This window comes from Rhinatrema bivittatum, chromosome 3 (genome assembly GCF_901001135.1).
Source record: "Rhinatrema bivittatum chromosome 3, aRhiBiv1.1, whole genome shotgun sequence".
NCBI lineage: Eukaryota > Metazoa > Chordata > Amphibia > Gymnophiona > Rhinatrematidae > Rhinatrema > Rhinatrema bivittatum.
The window spans coordinates 38,522-63,512 of NC_042617.1; the positions used below are offsets into that span (position 1 = coordinate 38,522).

At 46.9% G+C, this 24,991-nt stretch overlaps 1 protein-coding gene across 1 annotated transcript in view; it reads right to left on the reverse strand.

The window, feature by feature from the left end:
- LOC115088460 (extracellular calcium-sensing receptor-like) overlaps positions 1-24,991 on the reverse strand; it is a 110,793-nt gene that overhangs the window by 36,260 nt on the left and 49,542 nt on the right. The window contains exon 4 of the mRNA XM_029596733.1: positions 1,462-2,295. Within this exon, the coding sequence (XP_029452593.1) occupies positions 1,462-2,295 (834 nt within the window). The remainder of the gene's footprint in view (positions 1-1,461; positions 2,296-24,991) is intronic.

The following is a 24,991-nucleotide window of genomic DNA, read 5'->3' on the forward strand; positions in this document are numbered from 1 at the left end:
GGAATGGAGGTAGATTGTCCATATGCTGTATATGGGGGTAAAGCAATTCTTGGATAGATATTGAGATGCCAGCTGGCTAAGTAACTTATCCGGCTAAGTTACAAGAATATTCAGTGGATGGCTATGCTGCTGAATGTGTATAAACTGGATTTAGACAGATAAGTGTTCTGTGGCTAAGTCAATAGCAGTTCTAGACCTTGCCACATAACTTACGTGGCCAAGTCCCAATATTGCTACTTAGCTAGATAAGTTTTCTAGCTAAGTAGCGCTGCCCCAGTCCGCACACTGCCTGCCCACTTTTTATCCAGCTAATTAGATAGCTGCATAAGTGACTTATCTTGTGGGCACTGAGCAGACATTCAGTGGTTGCTAGATAGCCAGATAAGTAGGGCTTATCCAGCTATCTGCCAATTGAATATTGGCACCTCTAATTTGAGCCAGTTCCTCTTTAACCTAAGTCAATAGTTTTTGTATTGTGGAGGGTTGCAGACAGATAGTGCAAGCTCTAAGCTTCCAAATGGTTTATCTAAGAACTAGAACACCATATTTATTATATTAAATAAATTCCATTTGGGCAGATATTCACTGCCATTTGTCCACCTACGTTCAGACTTAGCCGGACAGATGGTAGGATTTGGAAATCCTGCTGCACTGAGCATCTGTAAGTTATCCGGTTAAGTTTTTGCACAGCTAACTCAGGGCAGGATGGGTGCGTTCTGGGTTGGAGTCAATTATCCTGCTGAGACCTAGCTTCATCATTCTGTGTGCTATTTTAACGCACCCATTTATCGCATCTGCAATAAAGTTAATTGGATAAGTTAGACCTGCTTGCTTTTAACAGCGATATTCAGCAGCATAGCTGAATGAATATCCTTTGTAAGTTAGCTGGGTAACTCCTATCATTGCCATTTAGCTTTCAATACTGAGGCCATTGTTTTTAGGGAAAAATTATCTTCAGAAAAGCAGGTGCAAATCTCTGTTGGTACTTTTTCCCTAGGCAGTTTTCAAAAGGAAAATTGGAACTAATGCCATAGGAACAGTACCCAGAGACTTTGCAACAATCTGCATATGTTTGAAATTGCCTCTTTTATTTTTATCTTAAATACCGGGTATTTTAGTAAAGAATCCCCCAAACTCTTTCGATTTATATTTAAATTTAATAGAGAGTAGTTTATCAGAAGACCTGACCTCTTCCCTTGGAAAGCAGGAAAAAAGATGGGTGGGAATCTAAGTGGCAAACAACTCTTTTAAAAATACTTTTAGAATGCAAATGCATCAGAGACAGAGATATACAGAAATATTATTATTAAAAGCAAAGCACAATACACAGTTTATGGAGTAGGAAACCTCAAGGCTGTGAAATCCCAGAAAACCTCCACTGTCTGCAAGGAGTTTGTTACTACAGCTACCAGATATCAGGTGTGAGATTAGATTGGAAATGGGAAAGTCTTTTTCTCTTACCTGCCATGGTTGGATGTCATCAGTGCTGGCACACGATCCGTTGCTGAAAGGTCCATGACCTGACCTGCAGGACAACAACTCATTCAAAGTGTGCGCAAAGGCATAGACTGCTAGGTAGGTATGGTAGGTAGATGTCAGGTCATACAGTTCAAATAAAGACAAGTCAAGGGTATCCTTCATCTCATGCCCAGAACAAAACTGCACTGCTGCTTCCAGGTGCTGCCCAGATGTGCTATTAGTGCTCTGCCATCTGCAGCTGAATGCTTTCTCCCAGAATAGTCTAACAAAGATATCCTCCAGAGAATTAGAGGGATGCAGATTATACAGAAACTCAGTGAAGCCTGGCATGATGCCAGTGTTAGCTGCTATCCCTATTGTACCATTTAATAGTTTCCAAGTCTGTCTGGTGAAGAGTCCTGGAGTGATTATAAATGAAACAGAGAAGAGAAAGATTTTTCCAGTCACATTTTGCTCATCCAGAGCCTCCAGTAAAACTTTGGCGTGCACCTCGGGGCTCTGGATGAGCACTACACTCACTGATGATGCCCGGATCACTTCCACTACATGGAAAATCCTTTCTTTGGCATACCTCAGGTGAATTTTTTCTATAAAAACAACACAGCCACCATTCCTTTCAATTCCATCTTTGAGGTCCTGTCTCCCCTGTTCTCCTACGTCATCATCTGAGATGATCATTCCAATCCAAGTCCAACCGAAGTGCGCAATTAAGCGTGGTAGTGCGACATTCTGGAATTTGTTACCTGGTATAGTACGGAGAAAGGATGGGAACTGGTGCTTGTCACTGAATGTAGACAATACAGATCCATAGCTGATCTGCAAGAAAACATTTCAGAAAAATATTACTTTCCAAGCTCCACACTCTGAGACTTACATTTCCTTTGTATTATTGCTTACAGATTTGGAAGTATTGCATGCATGAATAGTGTTTGTTTAATTTCCCCTAAAATGAAGTGCATTTCCTTTGAGTTTTAAGCACATTTAAACAAATATATTATAAACTTAACAGAAAGCATTCCATACTCATTTCAGGTAAAGTAAAAGTGAGGACACTATGAGAGTAGTTTGGATGGTGAAAAGAAAAACTAACTTCCCCTTAATTTAAACACTGCACATTGGACCAGGTGCACTGAGAGGTTCATATTCAGAAGCAGTTAGACAGATAACTCAGTACCTATCCAGCTAAATTAATTTTGGGACACTTAGCCATTTATATTTTAGCCAGCTAACGGGCCGATACAGAAAACGTCGCAGGAGAGCGGGCGAGCGATCCAGTAAATACATTTTTGTAAATGAGGACCCAAGGTAAACGGAGACGCTAAGGACACTAGCGCCTCCCTAGCGCCTCCCTAGCGCCTCCTTTTTGACAGGAGCGACGGCTGACAGCGGGTTTGACAGCCATTGCTCAATTTTACCGCTGACAGCCATGGGTTCGGAAAACGGACGCCGACATAATTGAGCATCCGTCTTCCAACCCGCAGGCCACGGGCAGATTGAAAACATTTATTTTTATTTTTAATTTATTTTTATTTTTGGGGCCTCTGACTTAATATCACCATGATATTAAGTCAGAGGGTGCACAGAAAAGCAGTTTTTTCTGCTTTTCTGTGCACTTCCCCAGTGCTGGCTGAAATTAACGCCTGCCTTTGGCAGGCGTTAATTTCTGAGAGTAAAATGTGAGGCTTGGCTGCACATTTTACTTTCTGAATCGCGTGGGAATAACTAATAGGCCCATCAAGATGCATTTGCATGTTGCGGGTGCTTTTAGTTTCGGGGGGGGGGGGGGGTTTGGCCACGTGTTTTCGATGCGCTTTTACCCATTACTGTATAAGGGGTAAAAATAGCGCGTCAAAAACACGCGGTCTAACAGTGCGCTCCACCGGAGCACACTTTACTGTATGGGCCTGTAAGAAGTTAAACCAGCTAATAGGGTCATTCATCAGGCCACATTAGAGCTTTGTGACACAATAAATGGGGTCTAACATGTGACAGACATGCAATATTTATTGCATCGTGTGATAGTATGTAAATATGATAATAAGCATGCAAGAACTAGAAAAGTATGCATTTTGCAGTAAAATAATGCATAATAACACTGGATTTAACTTGGGAAATAACACCTTTTTGATTTGCAGTAGAATGGAAAAAGCTTTTATCATTCCATAGCAGCTATTATCGTGGATCATGGTTATTATTGCACATGATAAAATGAAGCCTTCTCTCAGACACACCTAAACAATCCTGCTGGCCCAACAAAAACAGCTTTTGCTACCTGCCCTGTCTTCCTAAGGATACAATGTTAGGGGGAGGTCTACTGCTTCAATGACTACAACAGGCAAGGAAGGTTCAATTGCCTCCTGTGGAATTACCCTAGGAACACCCTGGTCCATGTCAGGGTTTGCCACACAAGAAGTCACGCAGTAACAGTTCAGAAGTGCATCTTTCATCCACAAGCCACATTGCTGAGGATACCAGAAGAACATGTGGTTATGAAGTATTGGCTCAGTTCTCAGGCTATCATGGAATTATATCAATAACTCGGAAGGGATCTCAATCCTGTCACGGAAAGGTCCCTTGCCATACCAGGCCTCACCAAACTATTGTGCAGCCTGCATTTTATGGCATCTGGCTCCTTCCAAACAACAGTCGGGGGTCATCGTGAGATTGTCATAAATATGTTTTACCCACTGTCTGGGCCAAGTCATAACAACAGTACAACTTGTACATTAATCATTACATGACATTCCCTCATGAAAGGCAGAACTTTCTGGACTTGAAGAGAGGTTTCTATGCCACTGCCAACTTTTCAAATGTTCTGGCATGTATTGGCTGCACTCCCCTAGCCATTATCCCACCCAGTGGCAGAGAGGAGTTCTACCGCAACAGAAGGCTCTTAGGGTTAGGGTTAACTTTGGTCGGGATAGTTTGGTGTAGGTTGCAACGCTGCAAGACCTTTTGTTGCTTGAAGAACTTTGATGTTCAAGATATAGTTGCGATGGAGAAGGTACAGAGAAGGGCAACCAAAATGATAAAGGGGATGGAACAGGTCCCCTATGAGGAAAGGCTGAAGAGGTTAGGGCTGTTCAGCTTGGAGAAGAGACGGCTGAGGGGGGATATGATAGAAGTCTTTAACATCATGAGAGGTCTTGAACGAGTAGATGTGACTCGGTTATTTACATTTTCGAATAATAGAAGGACTAGGGGGCATTCCATGAAGTTAGCAAGTAACACATTTAAGACTAATCAGAGAAAATTCTTTTTCACTCAACGCACAATAAAGCTCTGGAATTTGTTGCCAGAGGAGGTGGTTAGTGCAGTTAGTGTAGCTGGGTTCAAAACAGGTTTGGATAAGTTCTTGGAGGAGAAGTCCATTAATGGCTATTAATCAATTATACTTAGGGAATAGCCACTGCTATTAATTGCATCAGTAGCATGGGTTCTTCTTAGTGTTTGGGTAATTGCCAGGTTCTTGTGGCCTGGTTTTGGCCTCTGTTGGAAACAGGATGCTAGGCTTGATGGACCCTTGGTCTGACCCAGCATGGCAATTTCTTATGTTCTTATGTTCTTATGATGGAGTAGCATCTTCTTGTCTAATTCTGGCGATATGAGATTTTTTGCCCACTGAAGGTAGCTCTTTATATTTTTCTCAAGGTTAACAGCGAGTCCAGTTGCCAGTGGCTATTGGTGACGTACAAATGCCTTTGAAGGATTTCATCATCTAACAAACAGCGGTCTTAATATCCTGGATAGTTTTTACACCACACTGGTTTATTGCTCCATGTGGTGATATGATAGAGGGGGGATATGATAGAGGTGTTTAAAATCATGAGAGGTCTAGAACCGGTAGATGTGAATCGGTTATTTACTCTTTCGGATAGTAGAAAGACTAGGGGGCACTCCATGAAGTTAGCATGGGGCACATTTAAAACTAATCGGAGAAAGTTCTTTTTTACTCAACGCACAATAAAGCTCTGGAATTTGTTGCCAGAGGATGTGGTTAGTGCAGTTAGTATAGCTGGGTTCAAAAAAGGATTGGATAAGTTCTTGGAGGAGAAGTCCGTTACCTAGCACCTCGTTCCTGTTCTTTAAGATGTCCTGGTGCCTCGCGGCAAGCCATGTCGTGGTCCGTGACCAGCCCCATGGGTGGGCTGAGTAGGGCGCTTCGTGATGCAAGCCTTGCACCTCGTTCCTGAATCTGTGAGAAAGCCTTACCCTGTTTCTGAATCTCCTGAAAGCTTGCACCTCGTTCCTGATTCTGTGATAAAGCCTTACCCTGTTCCTGAATCTCCTGAAAGCTAGCACCTCGTTCCTGTTCTTCAAGATGTCCTGGTGCCTCGCGGCAAGCCATGTCGTGGTCCGTGACCAGCCCCATGGGCGGGCTGAGTAGGGCGCTTCGTGATGCAAGCCTTGCACCTTGTTCCTGAATCTGTGAGAAAGCCTTACCCTGTTCCTGAATCTCCTGAAAGCTAGCACCTCGTTCCTGTTCTTCAAGATGTCCTGGTGCCTCGCGGCAAGCCATGTCGTGGTCCGTGACCAGCCCCATGGGCGGGTTGAATAGGGCGCTTCGTGATGCAAGCCATGCACCTCATTCCTGAATCTGTGAGAAACCTTTACCCTATTCCTGAACTCTCTGAAAGCCTGGTAGCCTGCGGCAACCTCTGTCGTGGTCCGTGACCAGCCCCACGGGCGGGCTGTGTAGGGCGCTCCATATTGCCAGTCTCGTACTTCGCCCTAGAGTCTCCTATATGCATCATACCTCGTTCCTGACTCCACGTCTTCACCTCCAGTACCTCGTTCCTGAGTCTACGTCAGCACGTCCAGTACCTTGTCTCTGAGTCTACGTCTGCACTTCCAGTACCTTGTCTCTGAGTCTACGTCTGCACTGCCAGTACCTCGTTTCTGAGTCTCGTCAGCATCCATGTTCCAGTCCTCGCTGCCCTGGCCTCCATCCAGCCTGCCGCTTCATGCCGTACCCTGCGGCAGGTCCAAAAGGGCTGGGAACGGTCGGAGGACTGTTCACAAGACCAACATAGCATTGTTGAGTCTTCCGAAGCGTACAGGCTCGGGGAAGGGCCTGTCTTCCAGTCTTCACTCCAGCCCTGCTCCTGTCCAGCCCATACTCGGGCATGCCATGCCTCCCGCGGCACCTCTTCAGACTCTCTGGCGTCGAGCCGCGGCCCAAGGGCACACACCTCTCCCAGGAGTGGGATCGCTCTCCGAGCGCTCCGCAACACCCTTTTCCTTCCATCCCCTCTCATCTTCCCTTTCCTTCCCCTCTCACCTTATCCACAACTCCTTCCCTCTCCCTCAGCCCTCCTCCACTCCCTTTTTCTCTTCTACAGGGCCAGCTGTTGTCCCTTTGCGTGCCGGTTAAAACAGGCGAGATTTAGCTCTGCTCCGGCCGTCCCAACTCCCTCCCCCCTTCCCCGGCGGCTGACGGACGGCTCGGCAACTCTTCTGCACTTTCCTCCTCCTCAGTGCCAGCCAGGAAAGTTAAGGGAGGGACCAGGCTAAAGGAGGAGGCATTTGCTGACGAAACTGCAGCATGTTAACAGCCTGAGCCCTTCCCTCCGTCGCCGTCCCTACTCCCTCCCCCCTTCCCCGACGACGGAGGGACAGGTTCAGGCTGTTAACATGTCGGAGGAGCCGTTTCTTGGAGCGGCGGCTGGTCTGCCCTTTCCTCCTCCCCTCTGTGACACCCTGTTCCGATCTCTCTGCTTTGGGGTTTAACATCAGCACATTAGCACGTCGCTCAGACCTCTGTGCCGCACATGCGCAGTAGAGCTGCTCTCTACTGCGCATATGCGGCACGTCGGTCAAGCCTCATTTATCTAGATTGATTGGATATATAAATTGCTTTGTATTCAACTGCAAGCATATTGTTGATTGTTGATATAAATTAGCATAGAAGTTGTTTAAATTAATAAACACATTTTTTTGAATATATGTATTTAGGTGTTTTTGAAATTGACTATATACCTACCCTTACTATGCTGATATGGTAATTGAAATCTCCCATTATTACTGCACTACCAAATTGGTTAGCTTCCCTGATTTCTTTTAGCATTTCATCATCTGACTGACCATTTTGTCCAGGTGGATGGAAGTATACTCCTATCACTATACTCTTACCCAACACACATGGGATTTCTACCCGTATAGATTTTACTGAGCATTTAGTTTCTTGTATGATCTTTATCCTGTTGGACTCTATACCCTCCCAGACATAAAGCTCTACACTGCCTCCCAGGTGTTCCTCTCTGTCATTGCGATATAATTTGTACTCCGGTATAGCACTGTCCCATTGGTTATCCTCCTTCCACCATGTCTCTGATATGCCAATTATGTCAATCTCATCATTTACTGCTATACACTCTAATCCTCCCATTTTACTTCTTAGACTTCTGGCATTGGCATACAGACATTTCAAAGTGCATTTTTTGTTTGTATTAACAATCTGCTTTTCAGTTGATATGGATAATTTGGAATTCTTTAGCTCAGGTGATTCTTTACTTATAGGCACATGGACTACTTTTGCTTTCATTGGAACCTCTAAATATGTATCTCTGGAGGGCATTCTGCTGAACAGCCAGGGACATGAACAATCATACTGTTGCGGTCCCGGTCGCTAGACTAGCGACCGGGTCCTTACCTTCTTTTTCCCGCTGCAGGCCGGGACGGGGCTCGGCACCTCTCAGGCCTACTGGGCCTCTCCGCGGCGGCGTCTCCACGAGGGAGATGCCGCCGAGCCCCGATCTAGACTCCGCCCCTCCCGGGGCACACGCACGAGGGAGGACCTTTTAAAGGTCCAGCCCCAGGAGGCTCCGGCCAGCCCCCTAGATGATGTCAGACGCCGGCAGAGTACTTAAGGCTGGCGTCTGCCTTAGGGAAGTGCCTCAGTTCCTGAGTGTCGAGTTGCGATCCTGCTGTTCCTGATCCTGATCCTGCTGTTCCTGATCCTGATCCTGCTGTTCCTGTTCCTGCTGATCCTTTCCCAGATCCTGCTGCTCCTGATTCCGCTCCACCCATCCTTGGTTTGATTCTCTGGTTCCTGACTCTGGCTCTGCTTCCGATACCCCGTGTCTGCCGCCTGCCTCGACTTCTGGCCTGTCTTCTCATCTCTTCTCACTGCCGTCGACTAAGTCCCAGCGGTCTGGGTCCTCACGGGCTCCTCCCGGGGGGATCTCGGGCTTCCAGGGTGAAGATTCCATCTTCTCATCAAGTCTCGCTGCCGTCACCTAAGTTCCAGCGGTCTGGGTCCTCACGGGCTCCTCCCGGGGGAATCTCGGGCTTCCAGGGTGAAGATTCCATCTTCTCGCCAAGTCTTGCTGCCGTCACCTAAGTCCCAGTGGTCCGGATCCTCACGGACTCCTCTCGGGGGGATCTCGGACTTCCAGGGTGAAGACTCCACCTTTGCCTCTGCCGTGGTTCTGCCTCCCGGCCTGATTCATCTCCGCAGAGCTTTCTCTTCCCATCAACGCGCTCCGTCAGGCCGGCCCAAGGGTCCACCATTCTGTCCGCAACAGTTTGCAAGGCCATGGATCCGGCGGACATCTCTGAACTGCAAGACATCCCCGGGATGGCCCAACGACTGCAGCAGCAACAACACTGTCTCGACGTTCTGGCTGCCACCGTCGAGCGATTGGCAAATCGTCTGGATGCCACTCCGCCAGAGCCACCACCGGTGCAACCTCCGGTTCCCACAGTAAGCATAACTGTGCCTACTCAGCTCCCTGCCCCCTCCCGCATCGGACGGCTGGCGTGCAGGAGGTCGCTCCCGGACCCCCGCTGGACTTTTGGCAAGTCTTGTGGGGGTCAGGAGGCACCCCCCCAAGCTGGCCAAAAGTCCCTGGGGGTCTCGGAGCGACCTCCTGCACTCCGGCCGTCCGATGCCACTATTCAAAATGGCGCCGATAGCCTTTGCCCATACTATGTCACAGGGGCTACCAGTGCCATTGGTCAGCCCCTGTCACATGGTAGGAGCACAAGATGGCGCCGATGGCCATGTGACAGGGGCTGACCAATGGCACCGGCAGCCCCTGTGACAAAGGCTATCGGCGCCATGATGAAACCGGCACCAAGGGTGTGAGTGCAGGGGATGGTTCCCGGAACCCCCGCTGGACCACCAGGGAGTTTTGGTAAGTCTTTGGGGGATCAGGATGGTGGGGGGTTGTAGTTAATTTGAATTTTAGCAGGCACACAAATAGAAATTGCCATATTAACGCATCGGGGCGCCATACGGCCGAATGCAACGTATCTGCTCCCCGACGAATCCGAATCACGAATGCAACGTATGGCGTCCCTCTGCACATCCCTAGGATCCATTGTTGAATAATCTACAGCAGTTTGTTCTCAATTTCAAACAAGCCTTCGATGAACCCGCACACCTGCCTACAGCTACGTCAGAGCTGTTACAGCTAAGACAGGGATCTCGGTCCCTGGCAGACTACGCTATCGAGTTTTGCACTCTCACAATGGAGGTAGGCTGGCGTGATGACAGCCTGCAGGGAGTCTTTTTGGAAGGCTTGTCTGGTCGCATCAAGGATGAGTTGGCCGCCAGAGACATTCCAGACAACCTCAACGAGGTAATCGATTTAGCTGGCCGGATTGACCGTCACCTCCAGCAAAGGGCAAAGGAGGGACGATCGCTACGCCGCCCCATATCTTTGGCACCTGTCTTCTCTAGACCTATGACGACATCCTCAAGTCAGGGGACGTCACACTCAGAACTGTCAGCTGAAGAACCAATGCAGTTGGGCTGCACGCCTTTGACTGCGAAAGAGAGGTGAAGATGCCGGGCATTGGGCTTGTGTCTATATTGTGGCAGCAAGGGCCACTTTCTAGCCCAGTGCAAGGAGCATCCGGAAAACACCAAAGCCTAGGCAGTTCGGGGGAGCTACTCCTAGGCTGTGTTAATTCTGCTCCTCAATGTACTGTACCGGTGACTCTAGAATACCCAGGAGGGTCTTTTAACACTCTTGCCTTCACTGACTCTGGAGCGGGTGGAAACTTTATCTTGGCGGATTTGGTGCAACAGCTGCGGTTACCCACTGTTCCTCGGAGCCCCCCGCTACGAATCACTTCTATCCGAGGTACAGTCCTCCCCGGGACTATTTCTGACTCTACGACTTCTCTGACTCTCCGGACCAGGATGCTGCATTCAGAGGAGATATCTTTCTTGATTTTGGAAAAGGCTGTTCACCCGGTGGTACTGTGTTTACCGTGGTTGCAACAACATTTTCCCATAATTCATTGGGACTCCTTACAAATAGCTCAGTGGAGTCCTTTCTGCTTCTCCAACTGTCTCAAAGTCCCGAGGCCTTCTGTCGTGTCCATGCTAAGTACTTCCGTATTACCTCCTACATCCTTCACGGAATTTGCCGAAGTCTTCTCAAAAAAGAAAGCAGAGATTTTGCCACGTCATCACCCCTTTGACTGCGCCATAGACTTACTACCTGGCACCATGCCGCCGCGTGGTAGGGTGTATCCTTTGTCTCTGCCAGAGACACGCGCAATGTCCAAATACATCTCTGAGAACCTCGCCAAAGGATTTATCCGACTCTCTTGGTCACCAGCTGGAGCGGGGTTTTTCTTTGTGGGGAAAAAGGATGGTACACTCAGGCCATGTATTGATTACAGAGGCTTAAATGCCATTACCAAGCGAGATCGGTACCCTCTTCCATTGATTCCTGAACTCTTGGACAGACTGCAGGGGGCCAAAATCTTAACCAAACTCGATCTGCGGGGAGTCTACAATCTTGTTCGCATCCGTCCTGGAGACGAGTGGAAGACTACCTTTAACACAAGAGATGGGCATTATGAATACTTGGTAATGCCGTTTGGCTTGTGTAATGCTCCGGCAGTCTTCCAAAATCTCATGAATGAGGTGATGCAAGAGATGCTGCACTCTTACGTCATAGTATATCTGGATGATGTCCTAATTTATTCTCGAGATCTGGAGTCCCATCGCCAACATGTTAAGCAAGTGTTACAAGTTTTAAAAGTCAACCACCTGTATGCAAAACTAAAGAAATGTATGTTCGAATGTGAGTCGCTTCCCGTCTTGGGTTACATCGTTTCGTCTACTGGTTTTCATATGGATCCAGAGAAAGTCTCAGCTATAGCCCGTGGGGGTGAAAGCCTTACAGCATTTCCTCGGATTTGTGAACTTCTACAGGCAGTTTATTCCTCATTACTCGCTGAGAGTTGCACCCCTTACCGCTCTGACTTGTAAAGGGTCAGATGCCAAGGAATGGCCTGAAACAGCTTGTCGAGCCTTTGAGGATTTAAAACAAGCTTTTTTGTTGGACACTTGTTTGTATCAACCGGACCCGCAACGCCCTTTCATTGTGGAAGTAGACGCATCCAGCATCGCGGTAGGAGCTATCCTCAGCCAACACTCAGACACAGGCAAGTTGCTATCATGCTCCTATTTCTCCAAAATGTTCTCACCGGCCGAGTGTAACTACAGTATAGGGGACAAGGAGCTCTTGGCAATTAAGTTGGCCTTCGAGGAGTGGAGGCAATGGCTAGAAGGAGCAACTCACCCTATCACAGTCTACACTGATCATAAAATCCTGGAGTTCCTGTGTCAAGCACAACGGCTGAACCCTAGACAAGCCAGGTGGTCTCTTTTCTTTAATCGTTTTGATTTTACCGTTCGCTACCGTCCAGCATCCAAAAATGTCCATGCAGATGCCTTGTCCCGGACTACTGAACTAGAGGAAGAAGAGGAGCGTCCCCAATACATCTTGGACCCCGCCAAAATCAGCTTAGCCACGGTAATCGTGAGTCCTCTGGGAAGGACAGAGGTTCCAAAGCGTCTCCGGAAGAGTGTCTTAGGTTGGGCTCACGATTCCCTGTCTGGTGGCCATGCTGGTCGAGTCAGGACTTTGGACTTGTTGAACCGCTATTACTGGTGGCCAAACATGAGACAAGACGTACATACTTATGTGAGTTCCTGCCCACCTGTGCTAGACAAAAACCTCGAATAGGTCAACCGTGGGGGTTATTGCAGCCACTGCCTGTACCTACTGAACCTTGGACTCATATAGCTACGGACTTTGTAGTAGATTTGCCTTCATCCAATGGGAAAACGGTCATTTGGGTCACAGTGGACCGTTTTTCCAAGATGGCTCATTTTGCTCCATTGGCCAAACTGCCATCTGCACCAGAGTTAGCATTGCTATTTGCACAGCACATCTTCCGCATTCATGGACTTCCGCAGGACATTGTTTCTGACCGGGGTCCTCAGTTTATGTCCCGTTATTGGAAAGCTCTGTGCAAGAAGTTTGAGGTTCAACTCAGTTTCTCCACCGCATTTCATCCCCAGAGTAACGGTCAGACTGAGCGCATGAAATGCTCCTTAAAGACATTCCTTTGCGCCTTCACTAATGACAGACAGAACAACTGGGTAGAGTTGCTACCCTGGGCCGAGTTTTCCTACAATAACCAAATTCACTCGGCTACTGGACAGTCACCCTTTCAAGTAGTATATGGGAAGCAACTTAAACCACCGCTACCGCTGTCTGTGTCTGTGCCGTCACCAGCAGCCCAGCTGACTGCTCAGCAGTTGCATAAACTCTGGAATTCCATCCAAACCAAACTCACTGCATCAGCAAGCTCCACTAAAAGGCATCGTCGGCCGGCACCAGTATTCCTTCCAGGGGACAGCACAAAGAACATTCACCTTAGGTTGCCCTCTAAAAGATTGGTTCCTAAATTCTGTGGACCATTCCGAATTACTGAGAGGGTTTATTTATTTATTTATTTATTTGAGTTTTTTCTATACCGGCATTCGTGATAAGTATCACATCATGCCGGTTTACAATAAACAGGGGGGGTGATAATAAGTTACAATAAAAAAAAACAAATAACAAGTGCTGAGTGAAAATAATTGCAGTTACAATAAAACAGGGAAATGTACAACTAGGAGCAGAGAAAGGCAATAGGAATTTAACAGAATACATTTACCAAACTTTAACAAAAACATTTACAGAATTTATGGCAATTGCTGGGTTGTGTCATTTGCAATGTTATAATTTTCTGCGTAAGGGTAGTGACTGTAAATTGGTTAGTAGTGACTTAAGATTCATTCTTAACTCACTACTAACCAATTGGAATGGTTTCCTATCGCTCACGCTTTCCTACTACTTTACGTATTCACAATGTATTCCATGTCTCCCTTCTTAAACCAGTGGTCCTTTCTAGATTTTATCGGAGACCGCCTGATCCTGTGGCTACCCCCGCTGCTGATGATCCTACATACCAGGTTTGAGAGATCCTTGATGTACGTTTCTTCAACTGTCGCTGGGAATGCTTGCTGGCTTGGGAAGGTTGCGGTGTGGATGAGAATACCTGGGAGCCTGCTCGCAACATCCTAGACAAATCTCTTCTGCAACAGTTCCACTTGGACCATTCTGGTAAACCGGGTCCCTTGAAGAGGGGGCGTAAGGGAGGGGGTGCTGTTGCGGTCTCAGTCGCTAGACTAGCGACCGGGTCCTTACCTTCTTTTTCCCGCTGCAGGCCGCGACGGGGCTCGGCACCTCTCAGGCCTACTGGGCCTCTCTGCGGCGGCGTCTCCACAAGGGAGACACCGCCGAGCCCCGATCTAGACTCCGCCCCTCCCGGGGCACGCGCACGCAAGGGAGGACCTTTTAAAGGTCCAGCCCCAGGAGGCTCCGGCCAGCCCCCTAGATGACATCAGACGCTGGCAGAGTACTTATGGCCAGTGTCTGCCTTAGGGAAGTGCCTTGCAACGAGTTTCCTCAGTTCCTTAGTGTCGAGTTGCAATCCTGCTGTTCCTGATCCTGATCCTGCTGTTCCTGATCCTGATCCTGCTGCTCCTGGTTCTGCTCCGCTCCTCCTTGTTTTGATTCTCTGGTTCCTGACTCCGACTCTGCCTCCGATACCCTGTGTCTGCCGCCTGCCTCGACTTCTGGCCTGTTTTTTCATCTCTTCTCGCTGCCGTCCAATCCACTGTTTCCAACAGTGGATTCTCGCTGCCGGCCAATCCACTGTTTCCAACAGTGGATTGGCCACTGTTGGAAACAGGATGCTGGGCTTGATGGACCCTTGGTCTGACCCAGTATGGCATTTTCTTATGTTCTTATGTTCTTATGTCAACTAAGTCCCAGCGATCCGGGTCCTCACGGGCTCCTCCCGGGGGGATCTCGGGCTTCCAGGGTGAAGATTCCATCTTCTCATCAAGTCTCGCTGCCGTCACCTAAGTCCCAGCGGTCTGGATCCTCACGGGCTCCTCTCGGGGGGATCTCGGACTTCCAGGGTGAAGACTCCACCTTTGCCTCTGCCGTGATTCCGCCTCCCGGCCTGATTCATCTCCGCGGAGCTTTCTCTTCCCATCAATGCGCTCTATCAGGCCAGCCCTAGGGTCCACCGTTCTGTCCACAACAGATACCACGAGGCTGATGTCTTTCTGCAATGACATAAGGCAGCTGTGATGTATAGCTTCAATGTTACAGAAGTGCTAGAACCGAGTAGAGATTGCTTGCTTGTGAGTGACATGTACACATTTTGTATGCACCCCAAATGTATGTTTCCATTTATGAAGATCTGACACAGTATAAAAAAGTGCTATAGCATACATATAGTGTTCCATGAAAGGTAGCATTGACTAAGGGTTTAGAAATAGTTTTCTATGCCTCATGTCAACTAGAGATTCGCTTCTAGTGCTTTATAGCATGCTATAGGTTGGCAGCAAGATAACTAAGTCACGGGGTGTGAGCGATGCTGCTGTTCTCTCTTTGACACAGGAGATTCCGGCTATGGTTGCAGGACCTGTCTTCTCACACCCGTTTCTCTTCCAAACCTGCTTGCAGAGACGAGGTACAATGAGGCCTTATGTTCTACCCACTGTATCACAGAACACACCTTCAAAGTTCTCAAAAGTAGATTTCACTGTTTGGATAAAACGGTGGAGCTTTAATGTATGCCCTACCCAGAATCCCAGTTAGAATAACCCCTGTTTTATTGTAACTTTTTTCTTCCTGCACTTGTTATACTTTTGTAATACATACTCTTATGTTTTAGTTATGTACGTTATAATGTATTGCCCACCCCTTGTTTTATGTAAACCGACATGATACGAATTTCCGTGAATGCCGGTATAGAAAAACACAAATAAATAAATAAAATAAATAATGCTGCTCTGCTGTGTATTCCATAATCTGGCTCTACGGTATAGCATCCCAGTATACATCATTACAGATCTAACTAAGGATCCCCCATGTTCCATGAAGAAGCTGTGGAGACCACACAGACTGGCAGACAGCTTCGGCAAAGCATTATACAATGCTACTTTGCTTTTAGTCATCATCTAGTCCTTCCCCTTCCATGGAAGAAAGCGCAGCAGAGTGGTTCAAGCTGGTCTCATCTCTATCTTTCTATTACTCACAGGTCTTCTGGGTCAGTATGTAATAGAAACCACTTAGGCCTAGTTAGGCAACATCATGTTAATGGAGCAACAGGTGCAAAGGACAGTAGTAAACAAAGTTAGACACAAAATAAACCTAAACCAAAGAGATGTGGCTGTCCTAATGTATTCAGATTGATTTTTAGTCCAAAAGAGTCATGTCTTGCCATAGCATTCATGTAGGACTGCCAACACTGTGTACAAAGCTTTGTGTATTCTTGCTTGCCTCAGCTACACCTTGGGCCATGTCCTGCCCTCAAATGTTGGCAAGATAGTTATGTAGGTATGATGAAACTCCAGCAGGGCCTAGGACATGGAGCAAAGTGCTACTATATAAGTCATAGAAATCACAAGTAACTCAGCTGCTTAAAGGCCCGGCCTGAAGCTACAGGTTGACAGTTACAATCATCCATCACAGATTCAACATGTTACAGCCAGATTCCCTAGATGACATGCGTGTGCATCTGAAAATATCCACATGTACATCGGATACATAGTGTCACATGGACCTGCAAAGTCAGTGCTAACATCAGAGTGCTGTATAACAGGCCTTCACTTACAGCCTTTCAGGAAGCACATGTCAAATATTGTGGCAATCCCAAACTTCTCACAGATCATTGCAAGCTAGCAAATCTCACAGAGGTCGCACACGATCATGCACAGCTGGGCCCTGCTACACCTATATAAGCAGTCAACTCTCATGTACAGATAGTGAGGGTCTTCTTGGCCCTTGGGATGTCCATGCTGTTTATGTTAGCTGCTCGGGGAGGTTATACAAGGATTCAGGTCTGACTATCTGAAGGTTGGTTTGGGAATAGGATGATGTCATGCTGTCACATGTTGCTGAAAGTCACCTCTGAAATGTATAGGTAGGGTAGGGCTAGACAGAGAGGGCAGAGGGTGGAGTTGGCAGGGCAGGTGCAGGAGAGGGGGAGGAAGGGAGGGGCGTGGGGAGTAGGAGTGAGAGCAAGGAAAGTGACACCTCTCCAGAAGTGTAAGTGGCAACCTGATTATCCGGCAGCCACATGTCACATAACAAAAGGTTCAGCTCATTGAACCCAAGACAAAGCTGTGTTGGAAGCTATTAACCAGGCCTGACATTCACAGGTAGCCATTGAGAAATTTTGAGATGTTAGGGTGCAGCAAGGCCCTTTGCCTGTCCAGCTGAGGGCTAGTCATGCTTGATGTAGGTGCATAGAAAATCTGCAGAGCAGTTTGTTCGGGTTACTAGTAGTAGTTATTCTCATCCTATCTGTGGCCACCCTTAAACCACACAGGCTGAGGACTCCAGGGGAGACAAGCTAGCAGAATGGTCATTTTCCAAGCAGAGTCATGACCTTTCAGGTCTTTTCCGGTTTTAGGCCCTTGCTTGTCCACATGGCTGCCATATTTTGTGGACAACATAGCAGAGTTGCTGTCCTATAGGATGGGTGTCCTGTGGTGTTTGAGCATTTTTGACTTTGTGGATACTGAGACCAAGGCAAGTGTGCTGTAGTGGCAGCTTAGCAGCTTCTGGCAGGATATTTCACCGACGACTGACAAGCAACCCTCCCGTCCTCACCCGAGCCAGTAGGAGGCAGCACGACGGACAGGTCGCTCATCGGTCCTCAGTGAAATATCCTGCCGACAGCTGTTGAGCTGCCACTACAGCAGCGGTGGCAGCGGCTGTCTCTTCTGTCTTGCTGCCGCGGATGCTGCCCTGGGACCCTGGCGCCTTAGGCCCCTGCCTAGTGCTTCTGCCGCCTGACAGGCTGCCAGGAGCAGCAATCTTCTGTGAGGAGCAATGACTCTGACTACCTCATTAGGACAAACTTGGCACAGGCATCATTGCTGGTTGATGACGAACAGGCCGGGAACAGCAAATTTGGGCCTCAGTAGGTTAGCAAAGTACTGGAGGTAGTCTGAAACAACAATGTCCTAATAGATGTGTGTGTCTGGGTGAGTGATGTGTTGTGTTAACCTCTTATGATATCTGTGTCTGGGGTTGATGTAGGGCTCATAGTTATCTTTCTTACCACACCTATGCATTCTCCAGAACTTGCACTGTGTGTGCACTCAATTAGCATATACTGGCCTTTGACACAAGCAATCCTGTGCTTCCACTTTTTATGATGGATGCTATGCTATGCTAATGTGTAGGTGGGGAGAAAATGGCCTCATGCATTGTAACTAAACATTCCACCTTGGCATGACACTGTTTATCATTTAGTCGAGAGAGGTATGTGAAAATTAGTGTAAGAGCTCAGATATGCAGTGCCATTTTCTGGATGAGTAGATATCTGCCTGTAGTGTACACCTCCCTCCCCATAGCACCTGAGGCTCTCTCACCCAGTACCTGGAGTGGGCCTACTTGTACTAGTATTGGGGGTATAGCTGATTGGAAGAGCTTCAGCTGCCGGGAAGCTGTGGTGTTTGGGGGGGGGGGGGGGGATTTAGATGATGTAAACTTATTTTGGGGATGGAGGGAAGGAGAAGGGCAAATGCTGCTGTCATGCCAGGCATTTTCATGTTCACCAGATAAATAGGTTGACACCATATCTTTTGAAAATACTACCTTCTCGATCAATTCCCCTATCAAACGTTTAGGCGTATGGCTTGACTCAGCTCTTTCTTTTCGACCCCATATTAAATCCACTATCAAAAGTGGTTTCTTTAAACTGCATTTTCTGTCTGGCTTATGACATTTACTATGCTACCATGATTTTCTTCTTATTGTTTGTGCAATTATCTTTCCCCACATTATTTACTGTAACAATCTTTTACTCGGTCTTCCGTCTAACTCTTTAGATTCATTACAACAACTTCGCAACTCTACTGCTAGGTTAATTACAGGTGTCAAACGTTCTGAACATATCTCTCCTGTTCTTGAAAAGCTGAAGTGTTTGCCAGTAGAACAAAGAATTCACTATAAAATTTGCATGACTATATTTAAGCTGATAAGTATTCATTCTTGCTCATGGTCTAATGCTGTATTAAAAATGTACAAATCCTCGCGAGAACTTAGATCATCTCAACGAGGTCTCCTTGACGTTCCATCTGTTTGCCATGCCTGACTCACTGTTACAAGACAATTGGCCTTTTCAGTTGCTGAACCAACCCTTACCCATGGGGCTCCGGCTGGAAGACTGCCTTAAGAAATTTAGACTTCTTTTAAAAAGCTTTCTGCTGAAGCAAGCCTTCCCTTAATACTTTTAAAGATTTTTTTTTTGCGTTTGACTTCCTTTTATATGTGTGGCTTATATTTATTGTTCATTATATTGTCCTTTATATGTGTATTTAATTTAATTTATTTATTTATTTAAAATCTTTCCTATACCGTCGCTAAGTTATATACCATCGTAACGGTTTACATGTAGGCACATATTTAATGTAGGTAAAAGTGTACTATAGTACATTCTAACAGGTGCCATCAAAGGTTCGGTTACAATATATCATTAGACAAAATAATTTTTAGAGAAGTGTGTCATGACCGAGTGTACTGAAAGTACTTTTACGGGTAAATTTATCATACATAGTGTTATCAATATGCTAGTTGTAATGTGGGGTTCATAGACTACTCTACTGTATTGTCATAAGTACTGTGTGTCTGTGCTTATCTGCTTATTCCTGAATAATTTCTATTCTCCCGTCTCCTTGTAAAATGCTTGTTTAAAAAGCCATGTTTTTAAACTTTTCTTAAATGCCTTGAGATCACTTTGTAATCTGATCTCTGGAGGTATTGTGTTCCAAAGTGTGGGGCCTGCTAATGATAAGGCCCTTTCCCTCACTTGGGTTAGTCTTGCTGTTTTAACTGAAGGGATGGTTAGGAGTGCTTTATTTGCTGATCGGAGATTTCTGTGTGGGACGTGTACCCGTAATGCTGTGTTTAGCCAGTCTGATTTCTCATCATGACTTAGTTTATGGATGGTACATAGGGTTTTGTATTTAATTCTGTGTTCAATTGGTAACCAATGTAGTTCCGCTAGGGTTTCGGTTATGTGGTCCCTCCTCCTTTTTCCGGTTAGTATTCTAGCTGCTGTGTTCTGAAGTATTTGAAGTGGTCTTAACGTAGTATTTGGTAGTCCTAGCAGCAGGGCGTTACAGTAATCCGTGCTGGAGAAAATTAGTGCCTGTAGAATTGTTCGGAAATCATTTTAAGTTAGTAGTGGTTTTAGTTTTCTGAGTACCATGAGTTTTGCGTATCCTTCCTTTACTTTTAGTGATATTTGCTGTTTTAGATTGATTTCAGGGTCCATTATTATTCCAAGGTTACGTACTTTTCCAGCTAGTTCAATTTTCTGGTTGTCTTTGAGGATTATTGAGGTTTGGCTGATTTCAGTATTTTTCCGTTCTAGGTGTAGAAATTCTGTTTTATCAATATTAATTACAAGTTCCATTTGTGTTAGTAGTTGTTTTATAATGCTTAGGTACATGTTAGCTAGATTTAATGTTTTCTCTATTGTGTCATCTATAGGTAGAATTAGTTGGATATCGTCAGCATAAATGTAATGTATAATTCCTAGTCCTGCCAGTAAATGGCATAATGGCAGCATGTATATGTTAAAAAGGGTCGCAGACAGGGCTGATCCCTGCGGATTTTAAGTTAATTTTTTTTTTAATGAGTGTTTTAATTGTAAATCACTTAGGCCTATTTGTGTTAAGCGATTAATACATTTTAATAAATGAAAATTAAATGAAATGGGCCAGTGGGTTGATGATTCCTGGGGGTGGCAGGAGGCCTGCCAGGACCCGTATTTGATGCTCTCTTTTTCGATACAGATGTCTGCTTACCCACGTATCTGTAGAAGATATCCTGGTAACTAGACAGTGAGTCTGCGATACATGTCCACAACACTTGAGGCTTACTCTGCCATATGTACACGCTGGCAAGTTAGGCCTACAGAGAATCCACCTTAGGTAGCTGCATACATTTTGGGTGCATAGATTAGCTTGCACTTTTTTCCTGCAGATTATAGGGGACAGGATCTGTTGTGAACTGTAGTTGCATCACTTGTCCACTACCCAACCTAATGATTATGCACTCTATCTACTTGCAGCCTGCTAAAAGACCTTGTCATCCCAGAAAGTGGCCTCTATGTAAAGCCCCTAGAGGCTGCTGTGTGACAACTAAGGAGCAGTTACAGAGGTGTGGAGGATAGAGATTCCCCACTACCCAAGAGCAGACAGTGATGAGGCCTGCCATTGATTGGGACCTTTAATCTACAAAAGAGATTCAACACCAAGTGAACACTTCAATCCTACAACAAATACTTGGTGATAAATATTTCAATCAGATATTCACTGATGATCAATTCAATTTTTTCATATATATTTTATAATTTAATGAAAATTTTTTATAGGAGATGGGAATGGTTTCATACAATGTATACGGCAACCCCCTTGGCGCCTTTAACTCTTTAATCATAAACACATCCTCCAACCTCCATATTTTATTATAATTTAACAAGTTGCATTTAAAAAAAATTTTAGAATTGAATTTCAGTGAAAATTGCTTTTTTTATTGTATATATATATTATTCTGGATTAATTCAGAATTTCTCCAAAGCTAAGTACAACATAGTTACCTCTGACGGCTTGTAACAAGTATTCAATAGTACGTTGTACAGAGAGAAGAAAACGAAAAAATTAGTAACAACCAATAATATATATATACAATAAAAAAAGCGATTTTCACTGAAATTCAATTCTAAAAATTTTTTTAAATGCAACTTGTTAAATTAAAATAAAATATGGAGGTTGGAGGATGTGTTTATGATTAAAGAGTTAAAGGCGCCAAGGGGGTTGCCGTATACATTGTATGAAACCATTCCCATCTCCTATAAAAAATTTTCATTAAATTATAAAATATATATGAAAACATTGAATTGATCATCAGTGAATATCTGATTGAAATATTTATGACCAAGTATTTGTTGTAGGATTGATTGGGACCTGGCAGACTTCAACAGGCTGGCTCCCTCCCCAGCACTGCTTTGAGTTGTTGATTTGTACATACCTATTATCTAAGAATGATCTGATTTCGACAGTAGACTATCCACATCAGCAAGCCATCACAAGAACTCTGCAGTCAAGACAGGCCCAGCACTCTTCTTCCATCTAGCTGGCACAGGAACTCTGAACAGAATACCAGCCTGACTTGTTTGGACAAGTCATCTTTGAGTGAAACTTTTGACCCTTTACAACTTGGTGCATCATGGACCTTTTCCTCACCTGGGAATTGGGCTGGTTGGGGGCGGCATATCTTTGAGAGGTTTACCTTTGGGCTGTCCTGAGTGCCGGAGACTGCTGTGTGGAGTGGACTCCTGGGATAATAAGAACATAAGAACATGCCATACTGGGTCAGACCAAGGGTCCATCAAGCCCAGCATCCTGTTTCCAACAGTGGCAAATCCAGGCCATAAGAACCTGGCAAGTACCCAAAAACTAAGTCTATTCCATGTTACCATTGCTAGTAATAGCGGTGGTTATTATCTAAGTCAACTTAATTAATAGCAGGTAATGGACTTCTCCTCCAAGAACTTATCCAAACTTTTTTTGAACCCAGCTACACTAACTGCACTAACCACATCCTCTGGCAACAAATTCCAGAGTTTAATAGGGTTGGCATGGGTGCAAGCTCTGGCAACCATTGAATTAGTTGGGTTATCGCTGATGTCAAATTGTTGATGGAGGTGGAGATGGTGGTTAGGCCCTTCTGACTGTGCATGTATGGCCTGGGTGTGGCTGATCTGAGCCCTCCTCAACCGCACCATCTCTGCCTGCATATGGTGCAGGTGGAGCCCATGCCTTCTCTCGATGCGGTCTAGTGTGTCCTAGATTGTATGCTCCAGTCCTGCTGGTGCTGCAGATATTGTGGTTGGTGGTGGCTGCAGTGCTGGCATGCTCGGACTGGTGGGCTGATCTGGCTGGGTGTCTGGTGCATCCCACTGGTGATGTGGCATGCTGGAGGCAGGTGGGGACTGGCCAGCTTCGTCACATGGCTTCAAGCTGGAGAGGTTTAGGCTTTAGGGATGAACCAAGGGGTGGCAGCTGCTGTTCCTCCTCTACCTCACTCCATTGGATCTGAGCATTCAATTGCAAGGCTGCACTAATAGCTGCAGCTGCACTGCTGGTGCCTGGGGCTTCACGGCTGGGACTAGTAGTTTCCTGAGAGCTGCTGCGATCCTGCTCGTGGAGCCCATCCCGCGAGCAGGCCTCTTACCTGCGCTGCCATCCCGGCCCGGCGCGGCCGCTCCCTGCGGCCCGGCTGGCTGCACCGCCGCTGCCTGCCCGATGCCACTGTCTTTGGGGCCTTGCCTGTGTGGCCGGGTGCTGCTGACTCCTCCTTCGTGGCCCTGTGATGCCGCCGATGTTCCTCTCACGGCCTTGTGCCGCTGCCGGAGCCCTGCCTCTGCAGCGGGGAGTTCCCCGCTGGGATTCCTTAAGTGGCCGGAAACCCCGCCAGCGTTGCCTTCCTTATTGCGGCCTAGCTGCTGCTGGCACATGTCTCAAGGTGGCAGGACTGCCGCCACCACCGGCATGGATCTTCGCAGCCTAGTGGCGCCGCTGCAGACGCCACTGACTCCACCTTCAGCAGGGGAGGCTGCTCCTTCACCTGCCTGCTTCTGTTCTTCACGTGGCAGGGACGCTGCTGTCCAAGGTCCTGCATTCTCTCTGGGCCTTCCTCTAGGCGCCAGTGCGCGCCTCTTCAATCTATTTAAAGGGCCAACGGTGGGAAAGTCCTAACCAGCCAACTTCCTGCTTCAGCCCTATATAAGGGCTCATTTCCAGTTCCTCAGAGCTTTTGGATTGGGGTTCCACAGTTGTCTGTGCTTCATGACCAGTCCAGGTCCTCTGTGGCCTTCATCTGTGTAGATGGCTTTGTGTTCAGTGTTCTCTATGTTCTAAGTTCCGATGTTCCAAGCTCCAAGTCCTGATATTCCAAGTCCTGATGTTCCAATGTTCCAGAGGTCCTTCGTCGCCTTGTCCTGATCGAGTGTTCCAAGTTCCGAGTGTTCCAAGTTCCAAGTTCTGAGTCTTCCAAGTTCCAAGTTCTGAGTCTGCCAACTGTTCGAGTTCTCCAGATGGCCACCCTGAGGGTAATTCTGTTGCGTCCGGTTCCTGTTTCCAGTCATTGGAGTCTCATTGGTTGGATCCCCTTCTGTGCTTGTCTTGCTCCCACGTGGTCTGCGACCAGCCTATGTAGGCTGTGTTGCAACCAGCCTATGTAGGCTGTGTAGGGTGCACAAGTGGACAGGGTGGTCCGCGACCAGCCCACGGGCTGTGTAGGGAGCCCTGAGGGACAGTGCCCACCTGTACCTTCCAAGTCTTCGTCTGAGTCTTTCCAAGTTCCAAGTCCTCGTCTGAGTACTTCCAAGTTCCAAGTCTTCGTCTTGTTCCTGCCCTCAGCCTCCATCTGACTTCACGCACTCGTCGTTCCCAAACGGTGGGCTCGAAAGGGCTACTGAGTGGCCGGAGGGCTACTCTCGTGACCAGCATTGCGTTGCTGGGTCATACTGGTGCGTGTAGGTCCAGCGGAGGGTTGATCCTGCCTGATTCCTGCTCCGCCCGTGCTTGCATGCTCTCACCTCCCACGGTGTGCCTTGGGGCTCCTCCCTGAGCTGCGCCGTGGTCCAGGGGCTCACACTCTCCCATGTGCTAGCGACTGCGCCTGTTCAGGATCCATAGCCCGTGGTCCACAACAGCCTCGGTTGCAACAATAGAGCTCTGAAAACAAAGAAGACATAACTATGAATGCTAAAAAGTGAACATGTACAGCTTGGCATAAGATGTGCACTTTGCATCAATCAATGTGAGCATTTTATGCCAAAATATGTGGACATCTGTAACAGACTTGACATTTACAGGTAATGTGAACTAATCAGCCCCGGCTCGCGTCATTTCCAGAGCCTTGTCAATCCCCTCGAAGACGTCCGGTCACAGCCGTTGAATCAAGTACTGCTCCTATTGGGCAAGGGTCTGCTCCTCCCATCTAGAAATATCTGTTGCAGCTCACCACCTTGTTTTCCAGCTGTGCCTTTACACTGTGGTAGCGGTGGGACACCTGCTCTCCAGTCCTCTTTATTCCGCTGCTCCGGGATA